Raw genomic sequence first — 24,867 nt, 5'->3', positions numbered from 1 at the left:
GTGAATTGATCATTTACCAAATTATTTCTGGCTACACAATTTTCAGGAAATTTAACCATAGCTCAAATAAAACAAAGTTACCTTCTTTTTTTAAAAAAACCACCTTTCTATTTATAAGTGTACTTTCAGAATCCTTTATTTCCTGGTAATTAGTTTATAAAAAAGACTTGGAATCATACCTAAAAGACAACTGATCTTAAAGGCCTGCTAATAAATCTATATATATTCTTCACATTGCAGATGAGGGAATTAAGGCCTAGAAAAGTAGGCTTCAGAGGGGATTCTGAGAAGACCGTGGAACAGAAAATCCCTGGGATCACCTCTTCTCATGTACACACCTAGGCAACTACATGCAATATGACCCACTCTGGAAATAACCTAAAGACAAACCAGAACTTCCATAGCTAATGACGAGAAGAGGCCACACTGAGAAGGGTACAAGGGCAGAGCTGTGGTCAGCCCCATCTCCTGTCCTGCCCCGCCCCCCATGAATGAGAGGGAGCAGGCAGCATGGTGGGTGAGGGGAATGAAGCCTACACCAGGGCCACCCCGGGAAGACGAGCCATCTGGCTCTGAGGATCAGTGGCGCTTGACTCTGGGACGGCCAGAGGACTCGCGGAGGCCTGGCCTCTGTTCCTGGAGGGTGGGAGTGCTGATGACCCATCTGAGACCCAGCAGTTTGCAAAGCACCTAAATTATATGTGATTTATTGATTAACACTGGGATGTGTGTCAGAGGGATGGGATATCCTGGAGATGTATCCAGGGGAAGAGGGGCTGCGGGGGGCCATTTTTCTTGCCGTCCCTCAGCCTAGCTGGCCAGACACTTACAGGAGTCTGTTCTGACACACTCTGTGGGGCTCAGCAAAGGCCGTCCTAAGAGGGAAGTATACTGCAACACAGGCCTGCCTCAGAAATGAGGGACAGTCCCATATAAACAGTCTAAACTCACAGTGAAACTAAAAAAAGAAGAACAAATTAGGGCCAAAGTCAGCAGAAGGAGGGACATAAGATTAGAACACAAATACATAAAATCGAGAAGGATAAAACAATAGAAACAATCAATGAAACTGGGAGCTGTTTCTTAGAGAAAATGAACAAATTAGGTCCCTAGCCAGACTTAACAAGAAAAAAAGGGAGTCTACACAAGTAAGCAGAATCAGAAATGATAAAGGAAGAATCACTATGGGCACCACAGAAATACAAAGAATGATGATGGAATACTATGAAAAAATATATGCCAACAAACTGGAAAACCTAGAAAAAACGCAAAACTTTCTAGAAAAATACAATCTTCCAAGACTGACTCAAGAAAAACAGAAAATCTGAACAGACCAATTACCAGCAACGAAACAGAACTGGTAATCAAAAAACTACCTAAAGAACAAAACCCCCAGATCAGATGCCTAAACCACTGAATTTAATGAAACATTTAGAGAAGACCTAACACCCATCCTCCTTAGTTTTCCAAAAAGTAAAAGGGGAGGGAACACTTCCAAACTCATTCGATGATACCAGCATCACTCTAATACCAACACCAGGGAAAGGCATCACAAAAAAAGAAAATTAAACACCAATATCCCTGATGAACATAGATGCAAAAATACTCAACAAAATATTAGCAAACCGAATTCAAAAATACTATCAAAAAGATCATCTACCATGACCAAGTAGCATTTATTCCAGGGATTCAAGGAGGGTACAATATTAGAAAATCCATCAACAAAAAGAAGGACAAAAACCACATGATCATCTCCATGGACGTTGAAAAAGCATTCGACAAAATTCAACATCCATTCACGATATAAACTCTCAACAAAATGGGTATAGAGGGCAAGTACCTCAACATAATAAAGGCCATAAATGACAAACCCACAGCCAACCCTTATACTGAACAGCGAGAAGCTGAAAGCCTTTCCTTTTAAGATCAGTAACAAGACAAGAATTCCCACTCTTCTCACTTTTATTCAACATAGTTATGGAGGTCCCTCGCCACAGCAATTAGACAAACACAAAGAAATAAACGGCATCCAGATTGATAAGGAAGAAGTTATACTCTCACTGTTTGCAGATGACATGATATTGTACATAAAAAGACCTAAATAATCACACTTCAAAACTGCTGGATCTAATATCTGAATTCAGCAAAGTTGCAGGACACAAAACAAATACACAGAAATCTCTTGCATTCCTATACACTAAAGATAAATGAGCAGAAATAGAAATCAGGAAAATAAAACCATTCACATATACATCAAAAAGAATAAAATACCTAGGAATAAACCTAACCAAGAAGTAAAAGACATATACTCTGAAAACTACAAGACACTCACAAGAGAAATTAAAGAAGATACCAACAAATGGAAACACATCCTATGCTCATGGATAGAAGAACTAATACTGTCAAAACGGCCATCTTGGCTAAAGCAATCTACAGATTCAATGCAATTCCTATCAAAATACCAACAGCATTCTTCAATGAACCACAGCAAATAGTTCTAAAATTTCTATGGAACCATAGAGAACCCAAACAACCAAAGCAATCCTGAGAACGAAGAATAAAGTGGAGGGTTGGGGGGATCATGTTCTCTGACTTCAAACTCTACTACAAAGACACAGTAATTAAGACAATTTGGTATGGGCACAAGAACAGACCCATAGACCAACGGAACAGACTAGAGAACCCAGATATTAACCCAAGCATATATGGTCAATTAATATAATTAAGGAGCCATGGACACACAATGGGGAAATGACAGCCTCCTCAACACCTGGTTTTGGCCAAACTGGACAGCTACCTGCAAGAGAATGAACCTGGATTGCTGTCTAATCCCATACACAAAAGCAAACTCAAAATGGATGAAAGACCTGAATTTAAGTCATGAAACCATAAAACTCTTAAGAAGAAAACATAGGCAAAAATCTCTTGAATATAAACATGAGCAATTTTTTCCTGAACTCATCTTCTCAGACAAGGGAAACAAAATAAAAAATGAACAAATGGGACTACATCATGTCAAAAAGCTTCTGTACAGCAAAGGATACCATCAGCAGAACAAAAATGCATCCTACAGTACGGGAGAATATATTTGTAAATGACATATCCAACACAGGGTTAACAACCAAAATACATGACTCACACACCTCAACACCCAAAAAGCAAATAACCCTTTTAAAAATAGGCGGAAGACATGAACAGACACTTCCCCAAACAAGAAATTCAGATGGCAATCAGGCATGAAAAGATGCTCCACATTGCTAATTATCAGGGAAATACAAATTAAAACCACAATAAAGTATTCACCTCATACCAGTTACGATGGCCAACATCAAAAGATTAGGAACAACAAATGCTGGCGAGGATGGGGAGAAAGAGGAACAGTCCTGCACTGCTGGTGGGAATGTAAATTAGTTCAAACCATTGTGGACAGTAGTATTGGAGGTTCCTCAAAAAACTCAAAATAGAGATACCATGTAACCTGGGAATTCCACTCCTAGGAATTTACACAAAGAAAACAAATTCTCAGATTCAAAAAGACACATGCAACTCCCCCCTGTGTTTATTGCAGCACTATTTACAATAGCCAAGAAATGGAAGGAACCTAAGTGTCCATCAGTAGATGAATGGATAAAGAAGAGGTGGTACATATACACAATAGAATACTATTCAACCATAAGAAAGAAGCAAATCCCACCATTTGCAACAACACGGATGGAGCTAGAGGGTATTATGCTCAGTGACATAAGCCAGGTAGAGAAAGACAAGTACCAAAAGATTTCACTCATCTGTGCAGTGTTAACAACCAAGCAAAAATTGAAGGAACATAACAGTAGCAGACTCACAGAAACCAAGACTGGACTAATGGTTACCAAAGGGAAAGGGACTGGCGAGAGTGGTTGGGAAGGTAGGGAGAAGGGGAATAATGGGCATTATGATTAGCACCCATAACATAGTTGGGGGAACGAGGAAGACAGTATAGCACAGAGAAGAGAAGTAGTGACTCTATAGCATCTTAGTACGCTGATGGACAGTGACTGTAATGTGGTATGTGGTGGGGACGTGATAATGGGGGGAATCTAGTAAGCACAATGTGATTGTATATTAATGATACCAAAATAAAATAAATATTTGATGAATGAATAAATGAATAAAAAAAAAGACAGAGAACACTTGCTATACAAGAGATTCCAGTAATAGGAGAGCTTCGCTGGAGAATTCTACCAAACTCTTAAAGAATTAATGTCAATCTTTCTCAAAATCTTCCAAAAAAACTGAAGAGTACAGAACACTTCCAAGCTCACTCTATGAGGCCACCACTATCCTGATATCAATCCGGATTAGGATGCCATGAAAAAACATGACTGCAGACCAATATTCTTATTGAAAACAGATGCAAAATCCTTACTATGCTGATGCACAGTGCCTGTAAAGGGGTATGTGTTGTGGACTTGATAACAAGGGGGAATGTAGTAACCACACTGTTGCTCATGTGAAACATTCTTAAGACTATATATCAATGATACCTTAATAAAAAAATAATAATAAAATAGATGAGCATTTTCTAAAAATATTAATAAACCAAATTCAAGGTCACATTAAAGGATTTCCCACATGACCAGCTGACACTTATCCCAAGGAGGCAAGGATGGTTCAATATGCAAATCATGAGATTAGCAGAAGTAAATGAAAAAAATCACATCATCTCAGTAGAGTCAGAATAAGCATACTACAAAATACAATATACTTTTACCATAAAAACCTGCAAAAAACAGCAGAGAAGGAACAACCTCAGCATGATAATGTCCATATACAACAAACCTATAGTTAACATTATACTCAGCAGTGAAACATTGAAAGCTTCCCCTCTAAGGTCAAGAAGACAAGGACTCTTGAGCCTGCACATAATGATGTTGGAGAACTTTGGACTCTAACCCAACTGAGGTCACGAAAATGACAAAGTCTAAAGACCAGAATGCAGACATATTTTTCTCATAGTTGATGCACTTGCTGATATTTAAAGCTTGTCTGTCTGCAGGTAAGAATTATCAACAATTTTGATTTCCTAATGTGGGTCATGTAGTATTTCTGTGGTGAATTGTGCCTCTAACTGGAAAAATACAGTGGACAATTTTCTATGATGGTGCAAATGTAGTGGTGCAGTGACCACTGGAAAATCTGAATGAAGGAATATCAGGGATATTGCAAGTTTTCTGCAAGTCTGAAATTATCTGAAAACACTCTTCTAAATGACTGTGTTCATACTATGCCATTAAGCCAATCTGACCACAAAATGTTACAGATGAAGAGCTTGATTTACCCCAGATGAACCAAGTGGTAAAGCTAAAGCTAATCAATCTTGTAAAAAACTGAACATTTAAAAGGCAGTACATGAGTACTGTATTGTTACTGTACCTTCAGTGTGACGGATAATTTGTGGAGCCTGGGGAAACACTGAGAACTTTAAACCCCTTTTTCTATCATGATGCCTTTCCTCACCTGGCTACTGTGAAAACTCTCTAACCCTTGCCACAGGGCCAGGACAGGGCCACAGGCATTCCGTCTTACCGCCGCTCCTCCCGTTATGGCCCATGGCGCCTCCAAAATGCTGCATCCAGTCCTCTCCATGAGGCTGACGGAGGACGGAAGCAGGGGTCTCAGCTATCATTTTGCTTCTTGCGTGGTGCTGCTCTGAGTCTGTCCCTGCAGGTATGACCCAGCAACATGAAGAGGGGACTGGAGAGAGAGGATTACCACTCCGGCTCTGCTGGGGTGGGATTCTCTTAGGACAAATTACCGGGTAAGCGGCAGGAAAGAGCAACGTGACCGTGCGGGGAATTCATGGTGCAGAGGCATGTGGGCTATGTGATGAAGAGACTAACCCCTTTGTGCTGCCGTAGGGGGCTACATGTACTCGGTGCACTCTGACACAGGTTAACATGACTCACAAGGTAATATATGGAATATCAAAGAATATACACTAAGCTGAATCCAAATCTTGATACAAAATCATTATTAAATTATATACAAATTAGCACTGTGGAATATTTTGAGTACTGGAAATAAATTTTCGGTGTCTCCTGACAATTTTAAGACTCTCCTGAAAACTGACAATTTAATCAAGCACCATGATTATTAGTTCACTCGTTTTTAAAGAAACAATGAGAGGACACAGATTTGGAAGTATGTTGTATGAGTGTAAAACTTTACTAAGGCACACAGATATATTTTATGAATTTGAAAATTAGAAACAGTAAATTGAAAATATTTCTGGCTTTAGTACAAATATGTATACTTGAAATATTACACTGTGAGATATAATACATATACTCTTAAAATATTTAAGAGAATTTCAATTATTCCAATGTCATAGGAAATTAACCATTATGAGAATTAATAGAAGCACTGGTAAAAAGCATCTGAATTACATGGTCAGATACTGTCCACAATTCAAGCAGACAATCCCCTGAATGTACACCTACTTCCCCTGTGGGTGAATCTGTGTCAGGCTTCCTCCATGAAAACAATTCAGAAGAAGTAAAACCTACAGCATGCTATAGGTTTTATAGACATAGACACCCTTGTAAAATAAAGATTCTATACAATAGTTATGAGAAACTAAAACAAAACCCCTGTTAATAGTCCAAAAATTTTAGATTCCTTAAGTAATTAAGAAAACTTCCTCAGGAGTTGTAACACATAAAATACACAGTGCTAAACTCAGAAGCACGCTGGCACAGATAAGACTCTCAAATTTAATGCAACTGATCATGATGAGATGATCATATGAATCATAAGCAAATGGTTAAAAAACAGCTCTAGTGAAAAACCAGGACAATATGTAATTCCTTATGCTTATCAGAATGCTTGTCATCTAGCTTACCAAGAAAGAACGTTAGGTAGAAAGTATATTAGAGGAATGTAAAGCTAAAGCAAGGTTTATGTACATTATTTTCTGAAGCTCAAAATAGACCAAAAAAGTAAAGGAATGAGCATGCTAAAAAGAAACTTGAGTTTTCAATTATTACAAGAAGGAAGGAGATTAGAAACATCTCACTGTTATCTCAGAAACCAAGACACACAAAAGTAAAGTGCCTTCAGATTTTCTACTTGGAACCTGAGAAAATCTGTTTTCCATAAATGCATGTCATTTAGAAAAAGCAGCCACTGTTTTGGCTCTTAAGCATTACGGTGATTTCAGTCCTAAAGATGGTTTTGTAACTGCGCAGGCATTCCCTGTCTAATAAAGGCCCTCAGACATCTCATTGATATAGAAGACTGGTTCCATCAATTATGACCCACAGTATGGGAATCAGAAAGTGTAAGTTAAGATTAAAGAAAATGGGAGTTTGCAAACCAAGGTAAAGCAAACTAAAATGGCCCAGGGCTCTGCTTTCCCCCTCAAGGCCACAGACTGACTCTTGACTCATGTATCCTTGACTTGTTTTACCGGAATTTGGGCCCCACCAGACGAGCCACCTCCTGACAATGAGCACGTGGACTCTAGCCTCAGTGGAGCCAGGCTGACAGCTAACACTCCTCAAACAGTCCCCTGTCACCTCACCACAGACCCGTCAGAACAATGCCACAAGCTCATCACACATCCTGCAACCCTTTCCCATAACCTTTATAAGCCCTTGCTTATAAGCCAGTAGTGAGTGCAGGGCTTTAAGCTTTAGCTATCCGTTCTCCTTGCTTGGGGAACACCCACCTTCTTTCCCAATGTTAAAAAAAACCACATCGCAAAGTCAGGGTCTGGTTTCACTGCTCAGGTCAGTGTTTGGCTTTGCTGTATGTTGACTGAGTGGAAACAGGTTTGTTTCATTTGGTAACAACTTCACCTTAGATGGTTTAAAGCAGCATGCAGTAGGTGGCATGGAGAGAAAAGACATCATCGTATTTTGTTCTAAACCTGATTCATGAAATTTGCTCACTCTAATCATGTATCAAAATAGATAGATGTTCCCTTGGTTAATTTATGCATGTTTTTAACAAATACATTCACACATAGGTCTGGCAAAGAACAATATTAGTGGATGAAGATAATTGTAAAAAATTATGTTCAACACTAATTCAGGAGAAATCATCAAGCACAATGATAATCCCATTTGAAAATGACAAGCTACAAGGGATATTAACATATTGATAAGTTAGCTTTTCGAAAGCTAGGGACATTAAAGCATACTAAATTCTGGTTTGGCATCAATAAAATAGTAGAACTCAAAATAATGTTCTGAATTTTAATGTACTTAAACTTCCACTTTTCAGTGGATCTCAATTAATGTTGGAAAAGTAACAATACAGGTGAATGAAGGGACTTACTAGCGTGTGACTTTTTTCTCTTTGCCTCAGGTTGCAGGGAAGACTGGCTGGTCCCATGTCTTGATACGAATTTGATGACTGTGTATATGATGCTGAAGTGGCATTTCTCTACAGAAACAATCCTGAATCAAAATGATACACAATAATATAAAGTTAATTCTTAGAAACCCTTAGTGAATGAGGAACATTGCACATTAATTATTACAGGGTCAGATCCTTAAAGATGATTCACACAAGGGCACAAAGCTCTAAGAGCTGGCTCATTCCTCAATTGATCTGCTTCCATAAAGCATTTTAAATTAACAAAATATTATTCTTTCTGGGCACACACTATACCCCAGACCCTGGAGCTATTACATAATCTAATTCTGGTCTTTCATAACAGTTTTATTGTACAGATAACACCAGCCCTATTTACCTTTCTAAGAAATTTTATGCAACACAAGTAAAAAAAAAAAATGTTACAATACTATATGAGAATTTAAATAAAGGAAGCATTTAGGAATATGATAGAAAATGGCAGGTTCTGTACCCACTCCTTACAGAAACATCCAGAAGAGATCATGGCAAAGCCCCATCTGCAGGTGTCAGGACCCCACGCGGGACACATTTTCCTCCTGGTGGACTGCGCTCCAAGTCATCCCAAAGTTGCAGCCCAGACTCCTGGGTCCTGCAGATACAAAAGCTCAAGTCTTCACTCTGGCAAACGTACCAGAGTGCACAGGAGGAGCACACGTGCTCAATGCGTGCCAGAAAAGGCAGGTTCAGCATCCCATAGCTCAAACAGAGTCACTACTGATGGTTGGGCCCCTTCTTAGGAGTCCTGGTAAAGGGCTCAAATCCAATATATGATTATTCAGTGAAAATATATGGTTAAGTTCAAACAGAAATGGAGCCTGATGCTCTGTGCCCAGATGGGATTTTACACATATACCATTAACTTAAGATCAAAGTGAACATAAAAATTTCTGATTTTCAGTCAACCACTAACATATGATTGGAATATGTAAGAAACAGTATCATTTATATCCACCAAAACTAAAAAATGCAAAAATACAAATGCTCAAATATAAATGCAACAAAATACTTGTAGATCTCTGGGGAAAAACATGTGAAACATTTTTGACAGCAATGAAAGAAAAAACAAAACTACTGAGATAGACTGCCCATGATCAATATTCCATTACTAAGATGTCCATTTGCCTCAAATTGACTTAGAGAACCCAAGTAATCCCAACAATAACCATACCACACTATATTGCAGAAATTGACAACTCATTTGAATACCTGTTCATCTATACAATGATAAAGAAAAAGTTGAACTCAAATGTTAAAATTTCACGCTTAACTGCACAGCTACAATAATCAAAGGAACATATTTTAAAATGAATACACACAGGGACTCTCTTGTCCCCTCCTGGTGTGAGCCAGGAGCTCTGTCCTTTCGCTTTATCTCTAAATAAAAGCCTGTACCTTGCTCTCCTACCTTGAGTGTTTATGAAGCTCATTCTTCGGCTTCGTGAACAAGAACCCTGGCATCAGAATGACCCCAAACAACAAGTCTCCCAAACACAAAGGCACTGCCACCTTCTCTGCCCTGATAGAAACCACTGAAGAAACAAAACTTGACAGCCCTTGACTGAGACTTCATGGTAACTGTCCAAAGCAGCTATTTCATCTTAATGAATCCAAAAGATGACTATGAAATTAGATTTTGCCTTGCTATTAAAAAATCATCAATCTAACTACCAAACTTCCAGAAAAAAAATAACAGAACACATCTTATTAGTTGCCCTGTTTGTTATCTGTGCTCCAACAACAAGGATCCTCCTGGCTGCAAGTGGATAACAGACTTGCCAAGCATGTAAGTCCAATTTCAGGAGGCAAGCAACTTACATATTAGATAGTTATAAAACTGCACTAGATTAAGTGGACAAATTGCATTTCCATTCTACAGTATTATCCTGATCTGTAAACCTGTCTTCATTAGCCTGAGTATTTTCAAACACCTAAAACTCAACTAGTTCTAATCACCTGCTTTACCAGGCAAAACCAAATGTGTGCTTGACACCCTCCATTTAAAAAACCCAGCTGTCTTGACGTTGATGTCTAGAACAAACACCTACCAGAGGTTTCCCCAGGTCATTCACCCTTCTATTGGGCAGGTGTGTTTAGATGAAAACTTCTGATTTAAATGTCAAGCCACACTATAAATTGTAGTTCTTTTCTCCTGATTAATAAAATAAAAATAAAAAAATAAATGAATACACATAAATAAATGAAATAGAACAGAGAGTTCACAAATGGACCCAACAAAATTACAGAAACTTGAACCTCGCCAAAGAAATGAAAGCACTTCCACACAGAAAACAGGGCCTTTAGACTTTATTCTTCCATTTTCTTATTTAGAGTCCACCACCATCAACAAGTGGAGACGAGGCAAAGGGACGGCCGTGTGTAAATGAACACAGACAACTCAGGTCAGAAATGAAAGTGACGACTGACAAAACAGAAGCACAAAGGACTGCAAGAGGCCGTTATAAAAAGCTCCTAGAAATGCACAATATTCCAAAACTGAACCAGACAGAAGAAATAGAAAATCTCCACTGACAGATTAACAGTAAGGAACTGCACTGATAATCAAAAAAAAAAAAAATTCTTACAAAGTCAAGGACCAGATGGCTTTCAAAATTACTTCCACCAAACATTTAAAGTACAGTTAATATTTACCTTTCTCAAACTACTTCTAAACCTTGAAAAGAAAGAAAAACTTCACGCCTTTTTCTTAGATCAGCATCACCCCAATACCAAATCCAACAAAAACAGTACAAAAAAGGAACACTAAGACACCACCATCCTTGAACACATTTGTGAAAATCCTCAAAAAAATTAGCAGCAAAGTGAATTAAACAATACATTACAAAACTCATTAACCAAGAACAAGTAGGATTTATTCCATGGATGCAAAGATGGCAAAATATCTGCAAATCAATGTGACACATACCATTAACAAAAGGAAGGACAAAAACTATCGTCATCACAATAGGTACTAAAAAGGATCACAAAACCCAACATGCTTTTATGCTAAAGACTCAACAAAGTGTGTATAATGGGAACATACGTCAACAATACAAACGCCACATATGACAAACTCACAGCTGCCATCACACTGAATTGCAAAAAAGCTGAAAGCTTTTCCTCTAAGGTCAGGAACAAGACAAGAATGCCCACTGTCACTTTTATTAAACATAGTCCTGAAAGTCCCAGCCACGGCAACCAGACAAGTAAAAGGCATCCAAGTTGGTAAGGAAGAAGTCAAATTGCCCCTACTTACAGGTGACATGATACTGTATAGAAAAAACCCTAAAAACTGCATCAAAAAACTACTAGAATAAATGAACTCAGTAAAAGTCACAGCAAACAAGCCAATGCGCAAAAATCTGCCACATTTACACATACAAATGAACTACCAGGAAGAGATTTAAGAAAGAATCCCATTTATGATTGCCTCAAGAAGGATAAAATCACTGGGAATAAAATTCAACTAAGGCAGATAAAGACCTGTACTCTCAAAACTCTAAGACACTGATGAAAGAAATTGAGGAAGACACAAATAAATGGAAAGCTATCCCGTGCTACTGGATAGGATGAATGAATATTGTTAAAATGGCCATATTATCCAAAGCAACCTACAGATTCGATGCAATCCCTATCAAAAAACCAATGGCATTTTTCACTCAACTAGAGGAAAAGATCCTAACATTTATATGCAACCTCAAAAGACCCTGAAGAGCCAAAGAAATCTTGACAATGAAGAACAATGCTGGGGGTCAAGAGCTATACTACAAAGCTGCAGTGAATTAAACAGTATGGTACTGACACAAGAATATATGAATCAATGGAACTGAACAGATAACTAAGAAATAAACCCACACTTATATGGTCAATTAAAATATGACAAAAGAGGCAAGAATATACAATGGGGAAAAGACAGGTCTCTTCAATAAATGGTGCTGGGAAAACCAGACAGCTACATGCAGGAGAATGGTATTGCATCACTGTCTAACATCATGCACAAAACTTAATTCAAAATGGATTAAATACCTAAAGGCATGAAAGCACAAAACTTTTTAAAGAAAAGATGGGCATGAATCTCTTGAAAATCAGCAAGAGTAAATTTTTTCTCGACACACCTCCCCAGGCAAGGGAAACTAAACAAAGAATAAACAAGAGGGGCTTCATCGATCTAAAGTTTCTGTATAGGAAAGGACAACATCAACAAAATGAAAAGGCAACTTACTGTAAAAGGAAGAACATATCTGAAAGTGATGTATCTGATAAGGGGCTGACATCCAATATATATTGGATAAATATACTACAAAACAAAGAACCCATTAAAATATGGGCAGAGAATCGGAATAGACATTTTCCAAAGAGGGCATACAGATGGCCTGCAGTCACATGAAAAGATGTGACACATCACTAATCATCAGGCAAATGCAAATTAAAACCACGAGGGGACTCACTCAAGATGGCGACATGAGTAGGGCGGCAGAAATATCCTCCCAAAACCATACAGATTTGGAAAATGCACCAAATGCAACTAGTCCTAAAAGAGAGACCAGAAGATACAGTACAACAGCCAGGCTACATCTACATCTGCGAAAACTCAGCATCTCACAAACAGTGTAAGATACAAAGCTGCAATACGGTGGGGCCAGAGCACTCCCCCGACCCCAACTCACTGGGGTGAGGAAAAGAATCAGCCTGGGGAGGGAGTGGAGGCACAGGACTGCTAAACAACCAGCCCTAGTAATCTGCACTGGGAGCACAGACCCACACTGCACGGTGTACGGGATATGACAGAAACGGAAAAGTAAATTCCGAGAAGGAGACCATGAACAGGTCCCCACAGCTTGCTGCCCTGGAACAAAAGAAAAGCAGGCACTTTAAAAGTCTTAAGGAGACAAGGGTTTAACAGGTGGACTAAATCGTCCTGGTACACACAGAAAAGCAGGCTGGGAATGTGAAGGAACTTCAGGCGCCCTAACCCCCTGGGTAGCAACACAGCTCCGAAGCCCATCAAAGCAATAAGCAGCCTGTTCATTCCCCCCAGTGGGCACTGCAAGCAAACCACTGATGCACCATTGCTGCAGACCCGCAGGGGAGCAGCCCCACTCACAGCAACCACACTGAATCTTCTCCCAGCGCACAGCTAAATGAGTCAGACCCAGAAACTGCCCCCTGTGCGCAGCAGCTGCCTGGCACAAGCTTAATGAAGCCGCTGCAAAGTCCGGAAGTCACAAAGGGGCGCCTTTCTCGCAGGAGAACACATGCAGCTCGCCTGCAACCACGGCCAGTGCCTAAGGCTATCCTGAGGGCCGACCCAACCAAGGTCGCTCAGGGGATTAACCCACAGACTCCACCCTGTGTGCAGTTAACCGGCACAGGAAGCAGAGAAGGGCAAGGTGACCAGAAAACAGGAAGGGACTTTGTTCTCACACCTGACACACAAACCACTCGCCAGTGATCACTTCTATCACCATGAAAAGGAAGAACAACCTGGTTCAGTCAAAATGCACTGAAACGCCAGAGAGAGAGCCTGGTGAGACCAGTGTAACCAGTCTTCCTAAAAAAGAATTCAAAATAAGTCATAACCAGGCTGATGGAGTTGCAGAGAAAAGGCAAGAGCTAAGGGATGATTTCTGGAGGGAGACAACAGAAATGAAACAAACAATGGAAGGACTTAAGAGCAGACTGGATGAGGTGCAAGAGACTGCTGATGGAATAGAAAACAGGAATACAGAGAAACTGAGGCAGAGAGAGATAAAAGGATCTATAGGAATGAAAGAACACTTAGGAGAAATATGTGACCAATGCAAATGGCACAATATTCGCATTATAGGGGTACCAAAAGAAGAGACAGAAAATGGGATAGAAAGTGTCATTGAAGAAATAATTGATGAAAACTTCCCCAAGCTGGGGAAGGAAATAGTCTCAGACCATGGAAGCCCACAGATTTCCCAACATAAGGGACCCAAGGAGACCACCACCAAGAAACGTAATAATTAAAATGGCAAAGATCAAAGACAAGACAAGACAAGGACAGGGTAGTAAGAGCAGCCAGAGAAAAAAGATCACCTGCAAAGGAAGACCCATCAGGTTATTATCACACTTCTAAACAGAAACCTTACAGGCCAGAAGAGAATGGCATGATACATATAATGCATGAAACAGAAGGGCCTTGCACCAAGAATACTGTATCCAGCAAGATTATCACTTAAATTTGAAGGAGGGATAAAACAATTTCCAGATAAGCAAAAGTTGAGGGAATTTACCTTCCACAAACCACCTCTACAGTGTATTTTAAAGGAACTGCTTTAGATGGAAGTACTCCTAAGGCTAGATAGATGGCACCAGAGAAAATAAAAGCACACCAAAGAAAGCACAACAAATACTAACTAAAGCCAAAAAATAAAATCAGCTATCCACAAAAGGAGTTAAGGGAGACACAAGAGAGTACAGAATTAAACACCTAACACACAGAGAGTGGAGGAGGTAGAAAAAGAAGGGAAGGAAATAAAGAATCACCACACTGTATTTATAACAGCATAAGTGAGTTAATGTTAGATGATGAGATAGCAAAGAAGCTATCCTTGAACCTATGGTACCCATGAATCCAAAGCCTGCAATGGAAATAAGATCATTATCTATCGATAATTACTCTGAATGTAAATGCAGGAAATGCACCAATCAAAAGACACAGAGGGAGGAGGAGCGCAGACGGTGGCGAGAGTAGAGCAGCAGCAATGTCCTCCCAAAACCACATATATTTTTGAAAATACAACAAAAACAAATATTCCTAAAAGAGAGACCAGAAGACACAGTACAACAGCCAGGCTACATTTACATCTGCGAGACCCTAGCGCCTCACGAAGGGGGTAAGATACAAACCACGGCCCGGTGGGACCCGAGCGCGCCCCTCACCCCAGCTCCTTGGCGGGAGGAGAGGAGTCGGAGCGGGGAGGGAGAGGGAGCTCAGGACTGCTAAATACCCAGCCCCAGTCATCCAAACTGGGAGCGTAGACACACAGTGTATGGTGTGCTGGACACTAGGGAAACAGAACAGTAAAACCTGCAAGTGGGTCAGCGCAGTTGGCGCCCCTGGGACAAAAGAAAAGCGAGTGCTTTTTGAAAGTCTTTAAGGGACTGGGGCCCCACAGCTGGACGGAGGCATCTTGGTGTGCTCAGCACAGAAGCTGGGAATCATGGGGAACTCTGGGTGCCCTAACCCCCTGGGTGGCAGCGGAGCTTGGAGGCCCCTCACGGCGATCAACAGCCTCCGGCACGTTCCCCCTCCGGCGAAGCTCTGCCATAGTGCAGCAGCAACCTGAGGCCGGCCACACCGAGAGCAGCCGCTCGGGCCAGACTTAGAGGCCACATTTGCATGCAGCTGCCCAGCACAAGCCACTACGGGGTCGCTGTTCTCACAGGAGAGGAAGGCCACAAACTAGCAAGAAGGGATATTCTCCCAGCTGACACATGCGCCAACTCCCCACAACTGCCTCTATCGCCATGAAAAGTCAGAAGAACTTGATCAGACCAGACTAACACACACAACCCCTGAGAAGGAGCTTGGGGAGACAGACCTAACCAATCTTCCTAAAAGAAAATTCAAAATAAAGGTCACAACCATGCAGATGGAGCTGCACAGAAAAATGCAAGAGCTAACAGACAAAGTAGGGAGGGAGACTACAAAAATAAAACAATCTCTGGAAGGACGTAAAAGCAGAATGGATGAGATGCAAAAAGCCATTCATGGAATAGAAACCAGAGAACAGGAATGCATAGAAGCTGACACAGAGAGATGAAAGGATCTCCAGGAATCAAACAATATTAAGAGAACTATGTTACCAATCCAAAAGGAACAATATCCACATTATAGGGGTAACAGAAGAAGAGAGAGAAAAAGGGATAGAAAGTGTATTTCAAGAAATAATTGCTGAAAACTTCCTCAAACTAGGGGTGGAAATAATGGATCAGACCACGGAAGTACACAGAACTCCCAAATGAAGGGAACCCAGGACGACAACACCAAGACACATAATAAATAAAATGGCAAAGGTCTAGGACAAGGAGAGAGTTTCAAAGGCAGCTAGACAGAGGAAAAAGGGCACCTACAAAGGATATCCCAACAGGCTATCATCAGACTTCTCAACAGAAACCTTACAGGCCAGAAGAGAATGGCATAATATATTGGATGCAATGAAACAGAAGGGCATTGAACCAAGATTACTGTATCCAGCACGATTATCATTTAAATATGAAAGAGGGAGTAAACAATTCCCAGACAAGCAAAAGTTGAGGAAATTTGCCTCCCACAAACCACCTCTACAGGGTATTTTACAGGGACTGCTCGAGATGGGAGCACTCCTAAGGCTAAACGGATATCACCAGAGAAAATAAAATCACAGCAAAGAAAGCAGACCAACCAAATACAAACTAAAGGCAAAAAATAAAATTAACTACCCACAAAAGGAAACACAAAGGGGCACGAATAAAACACCCAAAATATAAAGAATGGAGGGAGAGGAATAAGAAGGGAGAGAAATAAAGAATCACCAGAGAGTGTTCATAACACTTCAATAAGGGAGTTAAGTTAGACAGTAAAATACTAAACAACCTAACCTTGAACCTTTGGTAACCACAAATCTAAAGCCTGCAATGGCAATAAGTAAATATCTTAAAATAATCACCCTAAATGTAAACGGACGGAGTGCACCAATCAAAAGACAGAGTAATAGAATGGATAAAAAAGCAGGACACTTCTATATGCTACTTAAAAGAGACGCACCTCATACCCAAAGACAAGCACACACTAAAAGTCAAAGGATGGAAAAGCATATTCCATCCAAACAGGGAGAAAAAAGCAGGTGTTGCACTACTAGTATCAGACAAAATAGACATCAAAACAAAGAAAGTCACAAGAGATAAAGAAGGACATCACATAAAGGGGTCAGTCCAACAAGAGGATATAACCATTATAAATATATATGCACCCAACACAGCACACCACCATATGTGAAACAAATACTACCAGAACTGAAGGAGAAAATAGAATGCAATGCATTCATTTTGGGAGAATTCAACACACCACTCACTCCAAAGGATAGATGCACCAGACAGAAAATAAGTAAGGACACAGAGGCACTAAACAATGCACTAGAACACATGGACCTAATAGACATCTATAGAACTCTACATCCAAAAGCAACAGGATACACATTCTTCAAGTGCACATGGCACATTCTCCAGAATACACATTACTAGGCCACAAAAAGAGCCACAGTAAATACAAAAAGATTGGCATCCTATCAACCAACTTTTCAGACCACAAAGGAATAAAACTAGAAATAAATTGTACAAAGAAAGCAAAAACGCTCACGAACACATGGAGGATTAACAACATGCTCCTAAATAATCAATGGATTAACAACCAAATTAAAATGGAGATCCAGCAATATATGGAAACAAATAACAACAACAACACAAAGCCCCAACTTCTGTGGGACGCAGCAAAAGCAGTCTTAAGAGGAAAGTATACAGAAAACCAGGCATATTTAAAGAAGGAAGAACAATCCCAAATGAATAGTCTAATGTCACAATTATCGAAATTGGAAAAAGAACAAAGGAGGCCAAAATCAGCAGAAGGAAGGACATAATAAAGATCAGAGAAGAAATAAATAAAATTGAGAATAAAACAACAGAAAAAAATCAATGAAACCAAGAGCTCGTGCTTTGAGAAAATAAAAATAGATAAGGCTCTAGCCAGACTTAGTAAGAGAAAAAGAGAATCAACACACATCAACAAAATCAGAAACGAGAAAGATAAAATAATGATGGACCCCATAGAAATACAAACAATTATTAGAGAATGCTATGACAACCTATATGCTAACAAGCTGGAAAACCTAGGAGAAATGGACAACTTCCTAGAAAAATAGTACCTTCCAAGACTGACCCAGAAAGACACAGAAAATCTAAACAAATCAATTACCAGCAAGGAAACAGAAGCGGTCATTAAAAGACTACCCAAGAAAAAAAACCTCAGGCCAGATGGATTTACTTCAGAATTTTATCAGACATACAGAGAAGACATAATACCCATTCTCCTTAAAGTTTTCCAAAAATAGAAGAGGAGGGAATACTAGCAAACTCATTCTATGAAGCCAACATCACCCTAATACCAAAACCAGGCAAAGACCCCACCAAAAAAGAAAACTACAGACCAATATCCGTGATGAATGTAGATGCAAAAATACTCAAAAAAATATTAGCAAACCGAATTCAAAAATACCTCAAAAGGATCATATACCATGACCAAGAGGAATTCATCTCAGGGATGCAAGGACGGTACAACGTTCAAAAATCCATCAACATCATCCACCACATCAACAAAAAGGACAAAAACCACATGATCATCTCCATAGATGCTGAAAAAGCATTCGACAGAAGTCAACATCCATTCATGATAAAAACGCTCAACAAAATGGGCAGAGAGGGCAAGTACCTCAACATAATAAAGGCCATATATGACAAACCCACAGCTACCATCACATTGAACAGCGAGAAACTAAAAGCTTTTCCTCTGAGATCGGGAACAAGACAGGGATGCCCACTCTCCCCACTGTTATTCGACATAGTACTGGAGGTCCTAGCCATGGCAATTAGGCAAAACAAAGAAATAAAAGGAAATCAGACTGGTAAAGAAGAAGTCACACTGTCACTATTTGCAGATGACATGATATTGTACATAAAAAACCCTAAAGACTCCAGTCCAAAACTACAGGAACTATTATCAGAATTCAGCAAAGTTGCAGGATACAAAATTAGCACACAGGAATCTGTGGCTTTCCTATACAACAACAATGAACTAATAGAAAGAGAAATCAGGAGAACAATTCCATTCACAACTACATCAAAAAGAATAAAATACCTCGGAATAAACCTAACCAAGGAAGTGAAAGACCTATACCCTGAAAATTATAAGACACTCTTAAGAGAAATTAAAGAGGACACTAGCAAATGGAAACCCATCCCATGATCTTGGCTAGGAGAAATTAATATCGTCAAAATGGCCGTCCTGCTCAAACCAATATACAGATTTGACGCAAGCCCTATCAAATTACCAACAACATTCTTCAACGAACTGGAACAAATACTTCAAAAATTCATATGGAAACACCAAAGACCACGAAGAGCCAAAGCAATCCTGAGAAGAATGAAGTGGGGAGGATCTCTCTCTCCAACTTCAAACTCTACTACAAAGCCACAGTAATCAAGAGAATTTGCTACTGGCACAAGAGCAGAGCCACAGACCAGTGGGACAGAATACAGACTCCAGACATTAACCCAAACATATATGATCAATTAAAATACGATAAAGGAGCGATGGACATAACAATGGGGAAATGACAGTCTCTTCAACAGATGGTGCTGGCAAAACTGGACAGCTACATGAAAGAGAATGAAACTGGATCACTGTCTAACCCCATACACAAAAGTAAATTCGAAATGGATCAAAGACCTGAATGTAAATCACGAAAGCATAAAACTCCTAGAAAAAAAACACAGGCAGAAATCTCTTCGACATAAACATGAGCAACTTCTTCATGAACATATCTCCCCGGGCAAGGGAAACAAAACCAAAAATGAACAAGTGGGGCTCTATCAAGCTAAAAAGCTTCTGTACAGCAAAAGACACCATCAATAGAACAAAAAGGTACCTTACAGTATGAGAGAATATATTCATAATGACATACCCTGTAAAGGGTTGAAATCCAAAATATATAAAGATCTCATGCACCTCAACACACAAAAAGCAAATAATGCAATTAAAAAATGGGCAGTGGAGCTGAATAGACAGTTTTCTAAAGAAGAAATCCAGATGGCCAACAGGCACATGAAAAGATGCTCCACATCACTAGTCATCAGAGAAATGCACAATGAGATATCACCTCACACCAGTAAGGATAGCCATCATTGAAAAGACAAACAGCAACAAATGTTGGCAAGGTTCTCCACTGTGGAGAAAGGGGAACCCTCCTACACTGCTGGTGGGAATGTAAATTAGTTCAACCATTGTGGAGAGCAGCATGGAGGTTGCTCAGAATTCTCAAAATAGAAATAACATTTGACCCAGGAATTCCACTTCTAGGAATTTACTCTAAGAATGCAGCACTCCAGTTTGAAAAAGACAGATGCACCCCTATGTTTATCGCTGCACTATTTACAATAGCCAAGATATGAAAGCAACCTAAATGTCCATCAGTAGGTGAATGGATAAAGATGTGGTACATATACACAATGGGATATTACGCAGCCATAAGAAAAAAACAGATCCTACCATTTGCAACAACATGGATGGAGCTAGACGGTATTATGCTCAGTGAAATAAGCCAAGCGGAGAAAGACAAGTATCAAATGATTTCACTCATATGTGTAGCATAAGAATAAAGAAAAACTGTACGAACAAAACAGCAGCAGAAGCACAGAACCCAAGAATAAACTTACAGTTACCAAAGGAAAAGGGACTCGGGAGTATGGGTGCAAAGGGAGGGATAAGGGCAGGGAAAAAGGAAGCAGGTATTACAATTATCATGTATAATTAGCATGTAGGGGGTAGCATGGGGAGGGCTGTACAACACAGAGAAGACAAGCAGTGATTGTACAGCACCTTACTACGCTGATGGACAGTGACTGTAACGGGGTTTGTGAGGAGGACTTGAAGGGGGGAGCCTAGTAAACATAATTTTCTTCATCTAATTGTAGATTAATGATAACAAAATAAAAAATAAATAAAAAATTTAAAAAGTGCAATAAGGCCACAGCTGTCAACTATCAGAATGAAAGGACAGACTTTCAATGCTCCAATCAAAAGACAGAGGGTTAAAAGAAGGGATGAAAACTCAGGACCACCTACGTGCTCCAGTAAGGAGACTCACTTGAGATCCAAGGACACAGACAAACCACTTAAAAGGTACCCTACATAGGTGAAATTGAAAGAAAAAAAAAAGATGGGTTCATGGGATTGAAGACGGTGGCGTGAGAGGGGAGGCAGAAACCTCCTCCCAGAACCACATACATACGTACAATATGGAAACAGAACAACTACACCAAATCCTGAAAGAGCAGCAGGGAAGAAGGCTGCTGCGGCAGGCTGTCACCTCAAGAAGGGTGACGTACAAAGCCGTGATCCAGAGGGACCCCAAAGCCCTTCCCACACCCAAGCTCACAGAAGGGAGGAAGGGAAACAGAACCGGGGAGGGGGGTGGAGGCCTAGGACTGCTGAACACACAGCCCTGGAGATGTGCTCTGGGAGCACAAACCTACCACACGTGGTGCGCTCTGGAGGATCGGTGGGGTTGGAAAGCCAAGACAAGCAGAATATTTCGAGAGACTTGAGATTCCAACCACTTCTGGGACAACACAGGGATCCACATCTGGCTGCTGTGGGACAAAAGAAAGGCGGGCAGTCTGACAGATTTTCCCAACAGCGAGACAGCTGCTAATGGGACAAGGCTTCCAGAGCTTGCCACTCAGGAGAAAGGACAGGTGTGCTAACTGCCCGGGGGCACTCTGCCCAGCAGGCGGGGGAACTTTTAGGAGCTCCAGTCGCTCCATCCCCCTGGCTGGCCTCGCAGCTCCGAGGCCTCCTACCGTGCTGTGACTGATAAAGGGCCTGCCTCCCCGCCGGCACTGGCTTGCTAACCGGCGGCCCCCACCATCTCACCAGGCCAGTGAGAGGACGGCCCCACCTATGGCAGCTGATCCCTGCATGCTCCGCAAATGCCCTGGCAGTGGGACAGGCACTGTGGCCGGGAAGCAGGAGAGACCTCTTTCCTCCCGGGAGGGGGGGCACCAGCGCCACTCCTGTGACCCCTGCCATCCCCTCAAAGGGCTGAGCAGCTCCAGAGAGTAAATCTTCTGGGAGCTAGATGGCACCACCTACAAATATGAACTGTCAAAGGAACCTGGTAACAGGGCTCAAATCAATCTTCCTGAAATAGATCTCAAAATAAACATCAGGAACATGCTCATGGAGCTACAGAAAAACACTGCCCATGTCTTGAGTGCAATTCTTTCTCTCTCTCTCTCTCTCTCTACCAGGAGCACTGCTGAGGCCTTGTTCTGAGAGGGATGCTGGGACAGTCCAGCAGGAATGGCAGAGCTCTCAGGTCCACCCCCGCCGGTGCCAGGACAGTCCCACACAGGGTCTGACAGAACTGCAAACGGGGGATGCTGCACATCTAACTCCGCAGGAAAGATAACAGTGCCACATGCTAGACTTCCCATTAATGGCTAGTGGCTAGGTGGCTCCACCGATACCAGGTGATGTCAACACCCCGCGCTTTATCTCCTTAGCAACCTTTTTTCGCTATGACCCTTGGAAGCAGCACATGGAAAGACACTACCTACCAGTCTCCACACCATCTCACTTCTCAGCTTAGGCTCAATGTTCCTGTATCACATCTTCTCCTCTTCATAACAGTTTTCTCGGTCAGGTGGTGTTCTGGAAAAAAAAATTAGAATTGGAATGAAATGGCATGGGGTACAAGATTCTGTTTGAACACCATCAGTAGAACAAAAAGGCATCCAACAGTATGGGAGTATATATTCATAGATAACATCCGATAAGGGGTTGCCATCCAAAATATGTATTAAGAGCTCACGCACCTCAACACACAAAAAGCAAATAATCCAATTACAAAATGGGCAGAGGATCTGAACAGACACTTCTCCAAAGAAGCAATTCCAGGGGGCAGACAGGCACATGAAAAGATGCTCCACATCGCTGATCATCAGAGAACTGACTGCACATTAAAACCACACTGGGGCATCACCTCACACCGCTTAGGATGGCCACCATCCAAAAGACAGACAACAACAGATGTTGGCGAACATGTGGAGAATAGGGAACCCTCTATACTGCTGGTGGGAATGTCAGTCAGTTCAACCATTGTGGAAAGCAGTATGGAGGGTTCCCCAAAAAAACAAAAAACACAAAAACTATTTGACCCAGGAATTCCTCTCCTAGGAATTTACCCTAAGAATGCAGGAGCCCAGTTTGAAGGAGACATATGCGCTCCCCCTATGTTGATCGCAGCACTATTTACAATAGCCAAGAAATGGAAAGAACCTAAGTGTCCATCAGTAGATGAATGGATAAAGAAGAGGTGGTACATATACACAGTGAAAGATTATTCAGCCATAAGAAGAAAACAAATCCTACCATTTGCAACAACATGGATGGAGCTAGACGGTATTATGCTCAGTAAAATAAGGCAGGCGGAGAAAGACAAGTACCAAATGACTTCACTCATATGTGGAGTATAAGAACAAAGAAAAACTGAAGGAACAAAACAGCTGCAGAATCACAGAACCCAAGAATGGACTCACAGTTACCAAAGGGAAAGGGACTGGGGAGGATGGGTGGGGAGGGATAAGGGCAGGGGGAAAAAGGAAGGGGGCATTACTATTAGTTTATAACTCAATCAAAAGGGCAGGGACAAAAACCAAATAATGTCACCCTGTCAGTTAGAAAAAGACCCTTTCTGAGCCAACAAATGAGAATAAGTCACCTTTTCCTTCTCTAGGATGTATTTTAGCCCTACTTGTTCTCCCCGACCGCCCACTTTATGGTCATGTTGTACCCCATTGCTTTCCTACCTCATTATCACTTTGAATCTCATCACTTTCAGGGTGCTCCTCTCTCAAAAGCCTGGCTATTTGGGCCCACATAACCTTCCCATCCTACTTGATTTAGCTCTATATTACTCTCTATTTTAGTATTTCCCTTACTAGACACTGGAATTCCTAGTTTTTACATTACCAGTATGAATAATGAAATGCAGTAAGTACAAATTAACTTAACATGATGCATTCATCAACTACATACTTGTAACAGTTTATGGTTGTTCAACATAACTAAGATATTTATTAGGATTTCATCAAGTAAGCCAGAGGCCAATGTTTTACCACAAAGGTTATTTCCAAGTGGCATACAATCAACCCATATTACATCAAACCTTAGGCTTTTCTACTTTCAAGATGGTCAGAAGAATTTTAGTTGTGAGGACAACTTTTGAGAACACTACCAAACACCAAATAATTTTTGTGAATTACTGTCAGACCTCAAAATGACTAGATTAAATGACAGAGGTATCCAATATAGTTTGATCCGTATTTGAACTCATATACATAACCCAGAGTCAGGCAACCTCTTCTACTATTAAAGGAACTCTTCCAGTGTGTAGCCACTGAAATTTGTTATTTCTGAATTTCCTATTTTATGAAAATTCAAACCTTAGTGATCTCAACATACAATCTTTAGTACAGCAAAAGGCAGCACATTTACATTTGGCATAATACGTACACTTGTTTAACATTTTTCTTGCAATTAAAAAAAACACTCCTACATTTAAAAATATATTGGAAAGCATATGCTTAAGAAGCTCAGTATTAATTATAAGCTTAAATCAATCAGTA

General features: G+C 40.6%; 1 protein-coding gene across 3 annotated transcripts in view; it reads right to left on the bottom strand.

Moving 5' to 3' along the window:
• LOC140846909 (bromodomain adjacent to zinc finger domain protein 2B-like) overlaps nucleotides 1-24,867 on the bottom strand; it is a 191,587-nt gene that overhangs the window by 64,084 nt on the left and 102,636 nt on the right. The window contains exons 1-3 of one of the 3 annotated variants that reach the window (XM_073225166.1): nucleotides 21,712-21,828; nucleotides 8,856-8,989; nucleotides 8,320-8,441 (exon numbers count right to left, since the gene is read on the bottom strand). In XM_073225166.1, the coding sequence (XP_073081267.1) occupies nucleotides 8,320-8,376 (57 nt within the window). In that variant the 5' untranslated portion in view covers nucleotides 8,377-8,441; nucleotides 8,856-8,989; nucleotides 21,712-21,828. Of the gene's footprint in view, nucleotides 1-8,319; nucleotides 8,442-8,855; nucleotides 8,990-21,711; nucleotides 21,829-22,797; nucleotides 22,892-24,867 lie in introns of those variants that run through there. The other 2 variants (XM_073225165.1, XM_073225164.1) reach the window with 2 other exon arrangements.

This window comes from Manis javanica, chromosome 16 (genome assembly GCF_040802235.1).
Source record: "Manis javanica isolate MJ-LG chromosome 16, MJ_LKY, whole genome shotgun sequence".
Taxonomy (NCBI): Eukaryota; Metazoa; Chordata; class Mammalia; order Pholidota; family Manidae; genus Manis; species Manis javanica.
The sequence above is the reverse complement of the archived record's forward strand: the minus strand, read 5'-3'. Positions and strand labels throughout refer to the sequence as shown.